Source organism: Solea senegalensis, linkage group LG13 (genome assembly GCF_019176455.1).
Source record: "Solea senegalensis isolate Sse05_10M linkage group LG13, IFAPA_SoseM_1, whole genome shotgun sequence".
Taxonomy (NCBI): Eukaryota; Metazoa; Chordata; class Actinopteri; order Pleuronectiformes; family Soleidae; genus Solea; species Solea senegalensis.
The window spans coordinates 6,217,701-6,236,482 of record NC_058033.1 but is presented as its reverse complement, the minus strand read 5'-3'; the positions used below and the strand labels follow the sequence as shown (position 1 = coordinate 6,236,482).

The following is an 18,782-nucleotide window of genomic DNA, read 5'->3' as shown; positions in this document are numbered from 1 at the left end:
ATACCAGATGTGAGTGGGTGTTTGTGGGTTTTATGACCAGTGGAAACTCACAGATTATCTGTTTAGATGTTGGTGACCAAAGATCAACGTCACAGTGGCTTTACAGAACATGTGTTTGGCCTTTTGAACCCGAAAATCCCCTTAAGACAACAACGGCAGTCTATATGAAACGGCATTGATCCGCCGAGCCACACAACCAGTGAGCAGCAGTTCTATTTTTATTTATTTCTCCATGTAAATACAGGTAAATATGGAGATGGACCAAAGAAAATCCCGACTCACCATTCCTTATATTTGAGAAATGACGATATTCCCACCTCTGATTTATATTTATTGATTTATTTTTATACATGGAGACATAGGGAGGAGATAAGTGTGCAGTAATCCTGGTTTAAGAGGAAACGCAGCTCTTCCATCACAGTTCCGTCCTCCGAGTTAAAAAATGAGCTGTGTCACGTGACTGAGCATCTCTGAAAAGGTGCAGGGAGAAAAAACGGCGAGCAGATAATCTATAGGAAGAAAAGAAATAGAATCTCCATCACATTCAGGCAACCAAAGATAAAGTCCGTGTTCAGGCGTCACAATATAGTTAATTTTCTGCTTGTGTGCTCCCTGAGGTCGTGTGAAGATCCTCACATGAAGGGAACCACAAACCATATAATCAGCAGTGAAAAGCCAAAGGAGAAGGGCAGGGTTAAAATCTTTTACCACCATGACGCGATTATATTTCATCTGCTGGGTTTCATCGCTCTGTTGATCAGTGGCAGTGATTTAAAGTCCACTCTAGGTTTATTCTAATCCGACGACGGGAGCAAAAAGTGATCCTCCAAACAAAGTACAGTGTAGTCAAGGTCTACAGCAGCTGTTTCCTCGGTGCCGCTGTGTTTAATTGCGTACAGTTAATGGGCCACGTTGTTTCAGCGCTCCTTCATTAAAATGAACACGAGCTCAGTCGTCAAACCTCACACACTCTACACCACCCTGCTGCTCCAAGTCAGAATCAATAAAGCATAAAAGGGGCTGCTCACTTGGAGAACGCTTCTGGAGCGGGAAGTCAATTTTCTCCGGCCCCGGCTTTAGTTACGAGATGAAGCAGGAACATAAAATGTTTGAGTTAACAGTGAAAAACATTTTTTGGGAAACAGAGAAAAGTAAACATGTACTTTCAGATTAAAACATTACCACATGAGGTGCCGGTAAAGTGGTGACTACTGTGCTGCAATGTATGGATGAAAGGCTTAATTATCTCAATTGTTTACAACATTTATTTTTATTTTTTAAATGGCAGACAGAAATCACAAGTAGAAAAAAAAACTATTTAATTGCAGCCTTTGTGATTTGCTCAGAGACTAACCAAATATCCATTAAAACCCATTAGAGTTTGAAATATACAGCCTAGAAGTGCAGCAGACTGTCTATCTATCTAGCTATCTATCCAGGCGGGTTATCTTACCGACCTATAGACCAGTTAGCATGTATCTAGCTACCTCATTGATAGCCCTGGTTGCAAGTGTCGTTTCTAGCAGTAGCTAGGCTAGGCAGCTACAGCACACTAATTCATCATGTCTCGGTATAAACTGTATATATTGATATCTGTGACCATAAAGTTTAAAGAATCTTAACACAGATTATCTTCGTGAACATTGTGCGATGTAAAGTTCTGGCAGTATTCTTCCCGTGTGGCTAACCTCTATTAAAACAGTGTCCAACAGCTAACCATTTTGTTTTGTAAAATAAAATAAAAGCTAAAGATTTGTGACCTTTTTTTTCTTTTAAAGACTCTCAGTAGGAACCTGGTGTTGAAACCCGCAGAATAATGACAGTGTTACCCTTTAAAACTCAGCTTTATAGTTCTGTTTTGGACAACGAGAAGCAGACAGACAGAAACTGGCACCATAAAAAAAAGTTCCAGCTTTAAAAGGGTGAAAAGCATTAGTTCTAAAAGGAAATCGCAAAGGTGTTTGTGTAATTGCAGTGTTTAGCGGGATCATATCTCACCTCCGCATTAGGTGTTTTTTTTTTATGTCGGCTGTAATTATCAGGCTTACTCACCACCTCTGGATGAATTTAAGTTGATTGTGTGTAATAATTACAGAGCGCCGTAACACCGGGACAAAATGACTGCTGATTTTTTTTACTTGGCAATGTCGGGGTGGGAATTTATTCTAGTCTTAGTCCTGGTGAGGGAATTCTGGATGTTAACAATAAGGAATGTGCTGTTGTTAGCTATGGCTAACACTCCATATTTAAAACTCAAGCTCCTTTTTTGCTCATTTTCGCCGCCTACAAATAAATCAGATTGGCGTTTGCAAAGCGGCAGCTGCACTCTCAAATGAGTCATTTGCTCAGTGATATTTCCCTGAGCTTCACTCTTCTACCAATTTTCCAGACGTCCCAATAAATGAAATTAAAATAAATAAATAATTAAATGTCCGTCTCTGGCTCAGACTTTGCTGCTGGTTTTCTGTTCACGCTGTTGCGGGGGGGGGGAACAACCCTCAAAGCTGTTTACGAGTGGAGATAAATACCACATATATGAAAGTGCTTGCGATGATTGATAAGATTGCTGCCTGTGATCTGAGGGTGTTGCTGCGCTTGTCACTCAAGAGTCGCCCTCCATCGCGGCGGAAATCATTATGGTGCCGCGGAAATATGAAAGAGGTTATTGCCGTTTTTTTCAGATTGAAGCTCCTGCGGCGGAGTGTGTTAGAAAAATCTTCTTGAGGAGGAGATTTATTTGGAATTTAGAGACACTCGACATGATGGGGTCCATTTTCAGCAAGGCTGAGGCTAAATCCAAGCAACTGAGCAACTTTTTATTCTTGACGACATCTTATCCAAGAGGCTGCTTCAGTTCTGAAGGTTTGTGGCAAAACCAGGGAAATTTAATAGCACGACGCTCACTGTAACTCCATTGAGCTCCAACAACAACAGTCGTTGTGATAGAAACTGCTGTTGAGAGTGAATTACAGTCATTGGAGGTTGTTAATAATGCTCATTAGAGTGTTAAAGCTATATGGAAGAAGACCTTATAAACGCCCTTTCTACTGCCATTTCAAAGAGCAGTGACATTTAGCTGCAGGACACATGTAATTATGAATGTGAATGGTCAAATCACCTGGTTACCTGGTTAAATAAAGGCTAATTCAAATTAGAAAAATAGCACCTGACGACTTGTAAGTACAAGTGTAAATACCCCAGATGACAGATTGTTATCTGATCGGCCAGACCACTTCAGGAGGTGGCCAGAGACAAAGGAGTTCAAACAATGGCGCGACTTCACTTGCGGCTAACGTTGTTGTTGTTGTTGTTGTTGTTGTTGTTGTTGTTGTTGTTGCAGAAAGAGAGGGAGAGTTGACGTAAAGGGGGGATGACCACATCCCAACGTGGTTTGGCAGATTGGATAACAATCTGTCCTCAGGTGTATTTACACACGTACAATGGGTCAGATGCTATCTGATTACAATCTGATCACAGAAAACACATTCCAATGCCAGGTGTAAAGAAAGCCAGTGTGTCAGGATTAGTGCTGCGTTCCACTTGTAGTCGGAACTTGGACTTGGACTGGATTCCAGGTCAGTAGATCGGTTAAAAATGACGTGAAAATCCCTGAAAACATGTGTTAATCTCCAACATTTAGCAAAGGAAATGTCTCAATATTTAACAGAGTCTGGTGTATTTAGCGACAGCGCTGTTCGGTGACGGTGACTGGTGCGAGATGGAAAAAGCCATGACGTCACTCCCGAGTTCCGATGTAAACGCTTTTAAAAAAGAATCTACTATATAAGCATATAATACTGTATACATTAGGTATATTGATATTAAGGATACATTTAATGGACAGTATGAATAAAACCCTTAAATTAAAGCATCTCAGCTAATGCACCCTGACTCAGTGTGATGTGATCTAACGTGCTTAGCTTAGTGAATTTGTAATGAAGATTCTGATCCCACTGCCACATTACGTCTATGCAGCATAGGTTGTTAAAATTGTATTTCATTGGCAATATTTTTTAAATTAATTCACGTCAATCTCTTTATGCAGTGTAAAAATCCCAGTTTAGTGACTTGCCTGCCTGTGGGGACATTTTTCTTTAAATCTATTCAATAAATATCCTTCCACAGGGCCATTAAGGAAAATATTAAAGACCCGGGACTATAATGTGATTTACTCCCGGTTTGCATACTTTATTTATTAACAGCAGCCAGTTAGATTAAATTACAGTGTGTGGCTTGGCAGTTGACATGATTTCTGGCGGCGAGTGTCATAAATGGGTCATGAGGACGTTGGCCTCAGTGCCAGTGCCCAGCAGAGAGCAATCCAAATGCTCGAGCACAAGCACACCGCCGAGACGCGGCGAGCTGCAGAGAGGAGACGGAGGAAGCTGTAATTGGAGCAAAGGTCAGAGAAAACATCGAAGGGGAGGATTTTAATGATTTGTTTGGCAAATGTAGTGTCATTTACCTACAAAACACCACTTTAATGTCCAACGATTCGTTGCCGAGCGCTTGAAACTTTACTTGCGAGGCACACGGGTGGGTTTAAGACCCCGTTCTGACCTGGCGTTGAATGCTTCCTCAGATCCAATCACAAAACCTGCATCCAGAGGCGGTTTGTGGACACATGTGTCCACATTCCTGAGTCGGTAGTCTGTCCTCAGAATGGAGTAGAGACCACCTCCTCAGCTGCAGTCCTCTGATCCTCCCCCATTATTTCCTCTGTGCTTGCACTACACTGGAGTGTAAACTAAGGTTTGAGGTTTCCCTAAAAGTACAAACGAGCACAAACCTGAAAGTCCAGACGTCACTGCTGATGTTGGTGCAGTTTGGGTTTTAATTGATGTTCGCCTCGTCACCATGTTCGTTCATGCTGCTCAACAACCGAGAGCTCTGCCTGGAATGTGTTGACCAAGAAGCTCCCCTGTTTAACACTCCATCAGCCAAGTCGCAGCACTAATAGGTGTTGCCGTGGCAGAAAGCATCTGTGTGGACTAAGTAAGTCATCACTCTGTCTCAGCACAAGTGGCTTGCACTGCTCCTCCACTTTCCCAGCAGCAGCAGCAGCAGCAGCAGCAGCAGTGACAGTAGCAGAGGTTCTGAGAATCTGGGTGTCCTCTGCAAGCACAGAGAAATGCATGGGTCATGGTTTTGCCTGACACTAAGGTGTTTTTACAGTATTGAGCGTAGCAACTGGGTCACCTCATTTGCTGCGAGCGCACGGGTATTAGCGTTCCCCCCCCTTTTTCTGCTCACATCAAAGGGAAGACGCTCGATTCAGGGTGATTTTTTTCTCTTTTTTGAACGTTACATATTTCTGTTTCATCTCCTGTTGACGGCGCCGCATCAGATAATTACCGCCTTTTCGCGAGAGCGCGGCGAGGGTTTGATTAAAGAAGACAAAAGCGTCTGCGATAACAGGACGCAAAGATTAGTTTCACACCCAAAAAAAAAAAAAAAGCATTTGTCCCAGAGTCAGTGTCGTAGCTATCGTAGAGAGATATCACAGCTGTGTGTTACTAAATAACCTCACTCGATGAGTAATATAGCTGATCTTTTTGGCAGTTTCTGTGTTTTTGCTCATCTGTGACAATATGTTGACCAAAATAATCACCGTTTTAGAACTTTAACCTTTGTGCTAAAAGTCACCGTGTGGGCGTTTCTGACTTTTCTTGGGTGTGTGATGAACACAGCAGGTGGTTTAGACAGTGCAGGTCACATGACGGCAGCTGAACATGTTTCATTCAACACTTTTACCACTGTTTTTTTTTTTGATAAATAGACAAAAGTAATTCACCCATCAGGCTGTGTATACACACACTATCCCTATTTATATTGTATTTACTTTTTGATGAATATGATGTCGTCGTCGACATAAACGAGGTGGAAAAACTATCATTATTTTTCTTTATGATTAGAAAATAAACCAAATTTTATTAATATAAAAGTGTATTATGAATAATAATAATACTAATATTAATATAAGAATTATTATTATTATTGTTATAATTGTTATTATTATTAGTATCATTACTATTGTTATTAATTATTATTAGTAGTATAATAATAATTTAAAAAATACTTTTTTTAATAATAAAAAACAAACGTTCACACAGATTAATCAATTATCAAAATCGTTGGGGATTTATTTAGCAATCGAATAATTGTTGCAGCCAGAAAACAGTTTAAATTTCCATTAAAACAACAAACCTATCATGTGTCTCTTCTCTGACTGTAGTGAGGAGGAGGAGGAGGAGGAGAAGAATCATCTTTGGCTGAAAGTTTGTTTTGAGAAACCACGGTTGAGTGGTCAGTGCAGTAAATGGAAACCCATCCGTTTGGACTGAAGAACTTTTATCTGTCAGTGGAATAAATTGGAACATTGTGGAAAGGTGTTGCAAGAGCCTCAAACTTTTTTTCAGCTGAATGTGAATGAGAGTCTTTTGGAGACGGGAGATATGGTTCAGGAAATGCACTCGGTCAGTTTGTCCACAGTGGAAATGCACTGATGTGGTGATTATTTCACCATTCAGGGTCTCATGCTGAATTTGAATTTCTTTCTTTCTCAGCATCTGCGAGGAAACGCAAACCCATTACCGCTCCTCCCAGTCTGTGCACTTATCAATGTCTAATTGTCCCGAAAGACACAAAGCAGACAAACAATGAGCCAAATATGTTAATAATTCATCTCCGTCTTGTATTTCATGAACACGAGACCGTCAGATCAATAATCTCTTTTGGCTCTGCTCCTCGGTGGACGGGCGCAGTAGAGCTGGGGCGTGGCCGCGTGGTCAGATAACCGGAGCAGACTCTCAGTAAATGGAAAGAGCTTTTGTTTTCGACCTCCTCCTCCTGCTGCTTTAGCATTCTGCCAGTGGATGCGTTAACCTTTAGCACAGTGCTACAAGTGCTGCGCAGCATATAAATACAACTTTAGCTGTTGTTAACATAGAAATCATCAGCTAATGTTTATCATGTTTAACTTCCTGCTCATTCCCACTGGTCAGAAAATAGTTTAATCTCATGTTTGCAGTGAGAATGTGTTTAATCTGGTTAAATGACTCTTTTATTGGCTGTAGCTCTAATTTCTTCTTCTTTGTCTTTGTCTGTTGACATGCAACATCTTTCAGCTGCTGGTAACATAGATATAGAGAGACTCTACATTACGTTCACACTTTGTAACAATGAAAGAATGGAGTGTACCATCTTGTTGCTAATGTGTTTTACTGCAAGAGATTCATACGCTAATCCCACTGGTCGAGAACTGGACAGAAATGCTATAGAAATAGAAATAAAGAACATTATTAAGATGACCTGATCTGATATACTCTTGGGTGTATTTTCCAGCTGTTGGATGGTCTAACCCATTCATTTTCAATGCTGGTGATTATCAGAAACGCTAGAAATGGAATATTCCACATCAGAATTCACAAAAAGTGGCCATCAGATATTTTATTTCGTCATGAGGTCTTAACGGCAGTAAAGTGAGAAACACAATATTTATGCTTTAAACTGTAAAAACTGTCAAATTAGACAAGACACTGGCAGAATATTGAAGCCACAGTGGACGGCTGCCATTTCACATTCATTATCAGTGATTTGAGCAGACGCCTGCTCTGGTGCTGTCATTATTAATAGCAAAGCAGATTGCACTGTCTTGTACATTTTCCCCTCAAATGAAATGAATTCTGTGTTTTGTTTTATTTTTTCCGTAGCAGTAATGAAGTAGAACGTCCTTTTTTTTTTTTTTTGTACCCATCTGCTTTCATTATTGATCGTCTGTGAGCAGCGGCAAAGTTTAACTTGAGTTTAAGTTCAAATCAATGTCTATCTGGATGCAGCAGCTACAGTGAATACAATATTTAGATGTATTAAAATAAATAAAAAAGTTGGAACAGCAAATCTATACCAGAGATAAAGATCCTGAAAGTAAGTAAAGATTCATTTACATAGGACTTAAAACAGAAAAGTGCTTAGTATATAAAACACAAAGTGCAAGATATACATTAGAATTAACAAGTTAGACGTAGAAAATGTTATTTAATTAAATGATTAAGACAAGAATACATTATTTTACAGCCACAGAAAGTCAAACTATTACAGACAAAATTGCTGGAACAACCAATTTATACCAGATATAAATATCTTGATTGTATGTAAATCAGCACGTTAGTTAAAAACTAAAGCTTTCTTTACTTAAAAAATGATGGTTTCAAAGTACTGCACAGCGTATAAAAACAAGCAAATAATTCAAATATAACCATCTTACGAAATTGTAAGAAAGAAAGTAGTTAAGTAATAAAGTACAGGTTTATTTGTCTAAGATATTGTTAGATACATTAAAATAAAATAATACACTAACAAAATTTACAAAAAGATAAGTATATATAGCTCTTTTAAACATATAAATAAAAAAATATTAATAGTGTTTTATATAGTTCTTTTCTGTGCTTCTAATTAATCTATTTGTGAGTTGTGTTACTAACTTTATTGATAAATTTTTCATTTGTAAACATATTTCCCACAAAGTAAATTCCCATCGACTCTGAAAGAAGCAAGATTATCCTCATATTGGATCTGCAGTAAATCCACTGACACGTGTGTGGAGGTTTTCACGTGTTTTCACGTGTTTTCACGTGTTTTCACGTGTCAGTGTGTATCAGCGTATAACGGCACTGTATGAATTCACTGCTGTGACCACACGTGGCCTCCGGGTCCTCGGCTCTCATGCATCATCACTCCGTCATCTTCATTCATCCCTGTTATTGATTTGTCTGTGGAATTGCTTTTTGCCATGACGCAACGCGAGGAGGAGGTTTGCCACGTTCACCTCTGACCTCGCACATAAATCACACACTCTCATAAAAAGTGACTGACCCCGTTTCTTTTTCTCTCTCACACTCAGGGTCAAAGCAAAGAAAGGGGTGAACCTGCTCCAGACTCAGTCGAAGAACGCTCAGTGGAAGGTGGACTGGGAGGTGCAGTCCGGCGCCAAACACTCCATTACCACCATCGAGGTGAACAAGAACAAAGCAATCAAACAAGGGTGAGTCAACGGCCCTGACCCAGCTGCCACAGATGTTGATTTTAGCCTCCCTCACTCAAAGACAACAATATTTGTCTTTTGTAACGATGGACAAATGTTTCCCTGGGTGTAACTGTCATAGGTCACTCTCTGATTTAAGAGTACAGCATTCTCTGTAACAGCCCCAACAGCCATGGATTTAACGCAACTTCACTTTTAAAAGTCATACACACGTGTTAATCCAACTGAAATTAACCCAGGAGCTGTGGGTGAAATACAAATTAAATCCACTTTCGTCAAAAAATCTAATTAGTTTGACTAAAACCCGACTTTTTACATCTTAATCTAACTGAAATTGCCCGGGAGCTGTGAAATGTCCACCGCAGCCGTAACAAATGCAATTATTGTCTTAGTTTGACTAAAACAGGACTTTTAAAAGCCACGTCAACATATTAATCTGACTGAAATTGTACAAAATCCAGTCAGATTAACGGGTTTGGAGTGGAATTACACATTTGTATGTGTACATTCAACTGGACTCAAACTGTCCACTGCACTCTGCTCATGTTCCACCGTTCCTGCCCCTGAGATTTGACCCAGAAATAATAGAAGAAGCTGGTTCACAGAAGAAGTACTAAACATGAAATGCTCCAATTCTGGAATAAGGAGACTTAATTTATGCTGTGTCCGCTCAAAGAGTCAAACAAGCAGTGTGTCAAAACTAATCAGCATTTAATGGTGAAGTTACATGTGGCTCGACACACCAAGTTGGAAATGCCGAGTTCTGACTCCAAATGGAACGCACCATAACAGCACTAGAGACAGAACGAGTACATTTTCATCTTAAAACAACAACAACCTTCATCCAGACAAACATTTCTGTTCCATATCGAAAGTAATCTGCGACCATTTTGAAAACATGCATCACATAATCATCCACATCCGCTGCGAACGTGCACGTGGGTGTGAACAGGAATCTAAAGTTCACACTCTGCCGTTTCCCAGAGTTCTGCTAACGAGGAACAGCAGAGGTGAAAAGTAAGAGCAGGGAATTTCTCTCATGAGACTTGACGACAAGGTGAAACTGAAACAGGATTTTGATTCACGGCTGTCAATCAAACTCTTTCACCGTGATTGAAATAAGACGGCGCAGAGATGTCGTTGGGTCGTCGAGGCGGGGTCACGTATTTGAATATTTTACGCTGTCAAGTGTCGATCATGCGCAGATTAAAGGCAACAAAAAGACTTCAGAGACAGCTGTCACTATAGAAACACTCTTATTTTTACCCTTAAGTAGCACTTCTGTCATATTTGGGTCACATTAACTCAGTCGTACACAAAGTTCTGTTCATAGACATGTCGCTACGCCGTTTGTGTGCTGGAAATGCTAACAATTGCTAGCCCAAGATACCTTTTCGTTACAGAGTTCTCAACTGGAACGCGTCAAACTTGAGGGTGACTTTACTCCCAGAGTCAAACATATATATATATATATATATATATATATAGATATAGATATATATATATGTGTACATATATATATAAAGTTCTCTATTATGGGTGTCCTAAGAATGGATGTCCAAATAAACAACCTTTATTTATAGAAATCATCCAGATTTTGACAATGATATCAAGTTAAAGACACAGAAACAGGAGTAAAAGAAAGAAAACAGAAATGCTACAGTAGAACCAGAGCCACAGTCAACACTAAAAGCAGTGAACTGGCCCTTTAAACAGGTTCCTGCACATTGACGCAGTGCACATCAGTCACATCTCCTTCACTGTGTTTTTCTAAATGAGCATCAGCGCGAGTTCCAGTGGGAGAAAAGAGCTAAAAATGAGCAGTCACAAATCACAATATGTGATGCGTTCAGTTCATTAAGAAGTGACGCACCGGGGGGTTTCGGCTGTGTATCACACATTAGCAGCTGTCCGTCTAAATATCCGCGTCCCCGTGGACACGTTTATGTTCCGAGGCAGAAATGGTTCTTTTTTCCAAGTTCAAGTCAAGTCTCCAGTCAGTGGTTCAAATGAACATTCTCTCATTCCATCTGCTCGGTCCTTCACGCTGCGCTGTTACATCTGATGAATTTAAACATTAAACTGCACATTATTTCAACTTTATTTAAACTTCTACGGCGGCAGTCATCGCGGAACTCCATCAAATGTTGGGATTTCTGAGTTGAAATCCGAATTCAGGAATTTTTACAAATTGACGGTGGATCAGCAGTGCCGCTAAAATTGGAATAACGTGCTCTCTTTCTTTCGTGCAAGAGTTAATACGAAGCTGACGCAGACTGTACTGACACCTACTGGTATAATAAAAATACTGTCCTCGAGTCCAAGTCTCAGGTCTTTAAAGGTCGAGTCATGAGTCACGTCTGAAGTCACTGTTTCTGCAACTTAAGTGTGACACAGTGTGGCCTCATCTGGAAAAGCAAGTCCACCGTTCCTCTCCTGTTTACTTTTAGGCGCCTTCACGGCAGCTAAATTTACTGACCCTTGTCATGTAATTTTTACCACCCTGTCACCGTGTGCCAAATGTCCAGTAGGGGGTCAAGCCTGGGCAGAGAAACGGCGTGTCCCGCTGCATTTTGTCAAAAAAGCCTTCACTTCTGTGGCCAAACAGCCAAACAATAGACACTCAAAGTTCTAAAGAGAGTGGAGACGCAGTAGAATTCCCAGTCTGATGCTTCGCTCCCATCAAACTGATTGAAAACACAATCTTTCTGTATAAACAGCACTCAGGCCTCTCAGGACCGGCGTGTAAAAAGAAATGAAAGTGGTTCACAGTGTGTGGATTTCTGGGTTGTCGCTGGAAATCGGCGTGAAGTCTCTGTTTTGTTTCCACAAAGATTCACAGATTCAAGAGGAACTAAGTAAAATACATGTCAACAAAAAAAGACCCAAATCCTCCCTGTAACTTTGACTTTGTGATTTGTTCTCTGTTGTGTCACTGGGAAAAAAAAGGATTTCCTGCTTTTGTTGACAAATAGATCCAACTTTGCCAGAAAATACTTGATTTCTTGTCTGCCACAGTGTTTTTGATCAATTTATTTGACAAACTAAAGTAAGTATGCTTATTTTTACTACTTAAATTATTATTATTATGGTCCTTAACTATGAGGGTTTGTTGTTTGTTGTTGCCGTCAGACAACAGACCACTTGTCCTTCAGTTACATCACTGTATTTCCATGGTTTAAATCTCTAATTTATCCTAAAACATGAAATCACGTTGACATTTAAGGCTTCAATAACCCAAATGACATCATTTTTACGTTCGTTTAACAACAACAAAAATGTATTTTGTTGTTGAAATATCAGAAGTGATTCTTGTCGATAAGATAAGATATACTTTTGTTGATTCTCATAAGGGAAATTCAAAATATACAATGAATAAGATTCTAGAAGTTGGAGAAATATTATGTCCAGCAACAATATGAAATGTAAAATATACTAATAACTCTATTTGTTGTGTTGCATTCATTTGATTCAATTCCTTACACTTGTACTTAAAATACACAAAGTTATTAAGTTGCATTCAACAGTGATTCCCAAACACTGGGTTGGCACCCACAGATGGGTCGAGAGAGATTTTTTGGGGGTCCCCGAACAAATTTGCAGAATTTTGACGATCTTTTAGTTCATTTGTAAATGAGTTGCAACGTTACACACAAATGTTTCCATCTTTAAAAACTGGGTCCACATTTAGAATGTTTTGGAAACACTGACATACAGTATATATTATAATTTTTATTTGGGGTTAAACTTTGACACATAACAGTTCTTAGTCAATTTTTACAGGAATAACAATTGATTATGGGCTTTCACCTAAATAATGAGTCTTAACTCTAATAACAAAATAAATACAGTGCTTACCAATTCTTCTTGCATATACTGTATGTGACATCATTTAAAAATGTTCTAAAACAAACTGACAAAGATTTGATTACAGAGCACTTTTTTTGCCCCGCTTTCCTTCCCCGTTGCTACACTTTAGATTATACTCTTTGTTTTTATGAAGAAAATGCATCCAATCCCAAAATAAACCCCACACGAATTCTCAGGACAATGTTTTCCTCCGTAATTGCCCAGTTAAATGGGGGAAATTCTCTTCTCAGTAATTGTTTTAGTTCACACGAGCTAAGACGAAGCAGCGAACAAACAAACAAACAAACAAACACACACACACCAAACTCCCAATCCACAAACATGCGCTCGGCAGCATCTTTCTGTTGTTTGAACATCTGCTTTTGTTTACTCCAAATTACCTGAGACTCAGGAAATGAGGTGACTGTGTTTTCCCATCAGGCCTTGCTGTTGATCTTTTCATCACTCTCGTGTCTTTATTATTCCTCACATATCTCATGTTTCTTCTCTTTATCAGATCTGGGTTCTGTCAGTTGCGTGGGATTATTTTCCCGGACATATTATTTATCCTCCCGCGAAAAATCCTCCCGCCTGTGTCGGCCGCGTTCTCACAGCGCCGCGCGCTCCGATGCATTATTGATTGCGGTCAACAGGTTTCAAATGAGTAATGGTCCTCGAAAATGCTGTGGCATTACCGCTGTCACAATTCTGCACGGCGGAAAGAGTGGATCATTTAATAACGCTCTCCTTTTTTTTTTTTCTTTCCTCTCCTTCCTTTTTCCCCCTGAATAATTCAGCGATAAACAGGAGATAAAACAAGAAAAAGACCCCAGTGTCGCTATCGACTCATATAACAAGGACAAACACAGACTGACACATACTTTAGTTTTCAAAGCTGCTCCATCACGGAAAAGTAATATAAAGTGCAATAAATGTTCTCCAGGGTCTGTTTACATAAATCCTTCTAACACATGCAAGAGAATATATTTCATTCTATACAATATAGGTTTTTATTATGTACTTGAGGCTGGTGACAGTGACTCAGGCAGTGTGTAAAATAAGACTTGTTTGTTGCCAGTTGAGGTAGTTTCCTTTGTTTTACATCAGGAATAAATGTTAAAAAAGTATGTAAATTTGGGGGGTAATTAAAGGTCTAGTGTGTAAGATTTAGAGGAAATCCACAAAATAAGTTTTTCTTATTATTTTCACTATGACATCATGAGTGGATCGTCTCTATGTTTTGAACGGACAATCTTAACACATTTGAATTGTTAGTGACTATTGAACTCTGCCATTGGTTCTCCGACTGGCTTGGAAAGGAAAGGGTTGAGTGGAAGACACTGTACCTTTAAAAGCCAATCGTGTATTCAGTAAGCGATGAATCATTTCTCACCAGTTTCCATGAAAATGAACCAAGCAGCTGCTTTAGCCTCTCTCTTCTAATCGCCGCCGATAATCTACACGTTCAATAAGCGAAAAGTGAATTTCTATGCATTTTGTGACCTTACACTCCCACACAGTTCTTCTTCCAGTGGTGAATTACTCACTCACGAAGCAAAGACCGTTTGACTTCCAAGTAAAATGCAGTGTTTTATTTCAAATGAAATGTTTTCGAAGCTTGGAGCCTGGAAAAAAAAACACAACACGTGTGAAATGGTCCAAACGCTTCAAGAGTCCGTCTTCTTCAACTTTGGTTCACCGTCTCTCTTCCTCTGTTGTAGCTCTCCTTGCGGTGCTTTGATCACATGAACTCTTCCTATTAATCCGTTCAAACAGAACTCTGATCAAAGAATAAAATCCCCCCCCTCCGAGTTCCTGAAAAAGGCCCCGAGCTACAGCTTTTAAAATATACACTTTGTGCTCCACAGATTGTACATCAATAACTTAATGGAGACAAGGAATGACTTTCTTCAGCCATGTTTACTTCCTTCCTTTGCTCCTCTGCTACAAAATCATACATTTAGGATTTCACTGCCCACTACTCTTTGAGAATGACTTTCTGTTGAATTCTCTCCAACACCAGTGTTTTTTTTGTTTTTTTCCTGCCTTAAAGGGATACTTCTTAACGAAAAGCACTTATTAAATTCTACCCCTCCTTAAGTATATGATATTTTTGGAATATTTAATCGTGTATTATATTAATACATTACTAATTATAATATTATATTATCATTTGCATCATTGTCTTGCCATTAAACAGCCTTTTCCAACTTAAATCCCTCCGTGCACCAAACACCGTACAGAAAAGCATTGTTTTTACATCACAGCGACGCAGGAGTTGGTGAGTCACTGCTGCCTCCATCATGAAGTCCAAATGTGTTATTCAGTGACGTCTGTGTTTGAATCTTTTTCTTTGGATTTACCAAAGCGACACAAACACATGAAATGAGTCAGCAGCGGACCAGCAGCGCCTGTGCACCCACAAGCAAAAAATTTAGATTTTGGTTCAGGACAGTGAGCATCTAACAAACCTCTGCTTCCAGTCAAAAAACAATGTCTCACGGTTTCATAGATATCTTCGACTCAAACTGATTTTATTTGGTAAGCTTTGTTGTTAAGTAGCAGCCTCATATAACCACAATTTAAAAACAAAAAACAAGGGATAACAGAGTAGCAAAAGGAGCAAACTCCTTGAAGAGTAATTGCTCAGCTTTATTTTAATGAACTGGAATCAAGTGACATTTATTAGGTAACACATAATACATAATTAAATATTTTTGATGAAATGTCAAGCTCTAATCCACTCTAATCCCATCGAGATGCCCACAGGAAACACACAGAGACACATTGTCTCTTCCAGAGCAGTAAAAAAACGATTCTTGTTATTTCAGCCATATCATAAAGTCATATCATGATCCTCAAGTGGCTGATGTAAAGGCTGCATTGAAATCCTTTGCAGTCGCAATGTACATAAAGGCAATGCAAAGAGATAAAATAAAACCCTTAAGCGGATATAGATAAATCAGGACTCCGAGGGCGTCTGTCGACAGCCAGTGATGTGATATTTCCCTAAAATCTGTTCTTTTGATTAAAATGTCAAAAAATGTGTTGAATGGCAATCGTGACTGTGGCTCACTGCGTGAAACGAGGAGGCAAAATGTCATTTTTTTGTACTCGCTGTTTTTATAATTTACCCCTCACTTATACACATATATAAAAAAAACCAACAACTGTGTAACCGTGTAAAACAAATTGGTTCATTGTGACCATCATTTTCCCCGTCCCTCCTGTGCAGCGGACGCCGTATCGAGCTGACACTCCAGCGGGGGCCATATTGATGTCAGCTTGAGTGTGTCACAGGCAGACGGGGAGGTTGTTTGTTTTCAGTGAGTGATGTCGAGACAAATAGGTGGAGATCTCATCACTCTGTTCCTCGAGAGGAACCTTTTGTGGGCGAAGGGCGACGCGGGGAGAGTTTGATCCAGCTTTCATTAAAAGCCTCTCGGAACTAAGATGGTGGGGGACGGGTCTGTGCTTTTGTGAAGGACAGGCAGCGAGTGCCTCACCCTCCACACGATTCTCGTCACGTGTGGGGAGAGATTTAATTTGCCCCTTCGCCGCCAGTGAGACGGTTTCTCATTGAGCTTGTACCTGAGGATTACAAGCTCCGAAAAGCACAATTTTCATACTAAAAAATAAGGTTTTTATTGCATTTATGTCACTGGGTGAAACGGAGATGCTTGCCTCTGACGTCGCGAGTGGTCAAAATGTCCGCGGCTCGTCTGAACAATCAGGTTACTGAAGTTATCGATCGGTCGGAGGCAAATCTGCAGCCACCGCAATTACGCTTGTTTTGAAAGTGAGAGGCTGAATGAAACTTGCAATCTCCTTTCACTTAACACACACTCTGCGCTCCAAGCCTTGAAGGCTAGAAAAAGAACCCGGCGCCGGCCAGTGAGATTAAAGAGCAGTGATTGTTTATTGACAAGACCTACTCACTGTTTTCATTCAGAGACAAATCACTGATTAATTCATGACTCTCGATAACTCCATCAATGCAAGCAGTGGCGCCATTAGAGAACTGTCACTCCGCGTCACTCTGAAAAAAAACAAAAAAAAACAGCCCCAGGCATCCATGGTTAAATATATTTGTAATAAACACATCCATTGTCACATCAGCTTTCGTGTTTTTTGCAGTAATGTACCAGTGAATTATTCAGGGAGAAACAGTCTGGGCTCTTTTTAGAATCCAGAAGGAAACATGTTCAAAAGAGACAACTTTGATAATCACTGTCAGAAGTTTTTCATAATTAAATATACATTTTTGCTCCAGAGTGAAAGTTGGAGAAACCAGTTTGTTGTTAATTTAATTTGTTAAATCCAATTTATTGTTGTTATATTTATTGCTATTTAAGAAAATGACACTGTGATTGTCAGTCCTTTATTGATGGTTGTCCAGCCTTCCCATGGGCTGATGATGCACTTTCATTTGTAGGCCTTGGTCTGTGGAACAGACCTCCACTGAATCCCAACACACTTGGAAATTCACGTCTGTCCTCTGGCCTTTGAATTCACTTCATTATTACAGTCACATTTTTGAAGTCCGTAATCACAGTTCAAAGTTAATTAACACAGATCCTCATTCTTTTCTTCTACATGGTTCTTCACATTTCAAAGTCTTTCTTCTTTTTCGTATTCTTATAATTTTGGCAGTTCAAAGTTCCTCGTCAGTTCGAAGTTTCTCCAACACAGTTCAAAGTTCCTTAATGCAGTTCAAAGTTCCTCCAACAAAGTTAAACGTTCCTCTAACACGGTTCAAAGTTCCTTCAGCACAGTTCAAAGTTCCTTCTGCACAGTTCAAAGTTACTCTAACACAGTTCAAAGTTCCTTCAGCACATTTCAAAGTTCCTTCAGCACAGTTCAAAGTTCCTTCTGAACAGTTCAATGTTCCTCTAACACAGTTCAAAGTTCCTCTAACACAGTTCAAAGTTCCTTCAGCACAGTCCAAAGTCAAACACAGTTCAAAGTTCCTTCAGCACAGTCCAAAGTTCCTTCTGCACAGGTCAATGTTCCTCTAACACAGTTCAAAGTTCCTTCAGCACAGTTCAAAGTTCCTTCAGCACAGTTCAAAGTTCCTCAAAGCAGGTCAAGGTTTCTCCAACAAAGTTCAACGTTCCTCTAACACAGTTCAAAGTTCCTTTGTTGCTGTTTCCTGTACCTCTATGCATGTGTAGGTGTCTTGTAAACCATTTTGGTCAACTTATGTTGCCGTTTCCAAACCTAAAACTTCTTGCGGCCTAGTTTTATATCGAAATGGAAATAGATTTGACTTGACAAAAGACAGGACCCACTTAGGAAAGCATCATGAAAAAAATATTTATACCAATTTCAATGTCATATTTCTGTCCACCAGAAGAATGTCATTCCATTCTCCTTGTGGCTCAACTTTGGTCTCCACCACCTCCCAAGGGAAATTTCTGGCTCATTAGTTCCTAAATGGGGCAATTAGCGCAATGTGGGTCTTGATTATATTTAATCAAGAAAAGCATAGACCAAAATCACTTATAATAATGGCTGGACAACATAATTATATTAATCAAAACCACTCGTCTGATAATTTGTCTCCTTCCAGCTCTTACGTTGATGATAGAGTGTTGTGTTGAGTATGGAGGGAGATGAAATAAACTAAAAGAATTGAGGTCAGTGTTGCACTTGTGAGTCATGACGCTGTAGACGGTAAACTGTGACCTTTAAGATCCGACAGCCCGTGTTAACCGCCTTGTATCTGTCAGGAAGCCTGACAGCAGACTGATGGAGCTGCGTACAGACCACAGTTGACTGAATGAAATCAATGTGTCTGATAACTTTTGTGAGCTGCGGTGAATATGAAATATTAAGAACCAACAGAGGCTCAAAATTAGGGAGCGGGTCGGTGTGATTTTCAGTCCCA

The 18,782-nt window shown here is 39.7% G+C and overlaps 1 protein-coding gene across 1 annotated transcript in view; it reads left to right on the top strand.

Moving 5' to 3' along the window:
- tmem132e (transmembrane protein 132E) overlaps window positions 1-18,782 on the top strand; it is a 113,576-nt gene that overhangs the window by 42,515 nt on the left and 52,279 nt on the right. Inside the window, exon 3 of the mRNA XM_044042229.1 lies at window positions 8,903-9,043. Within this exon, the coding sequence (XP_043898164.1) occupies window positions 8,903-9,043 (141 nt within the window). The remainder of the gene's footprint in view (window positions 1-8,902; window positions 9,044-18,782) is intronic.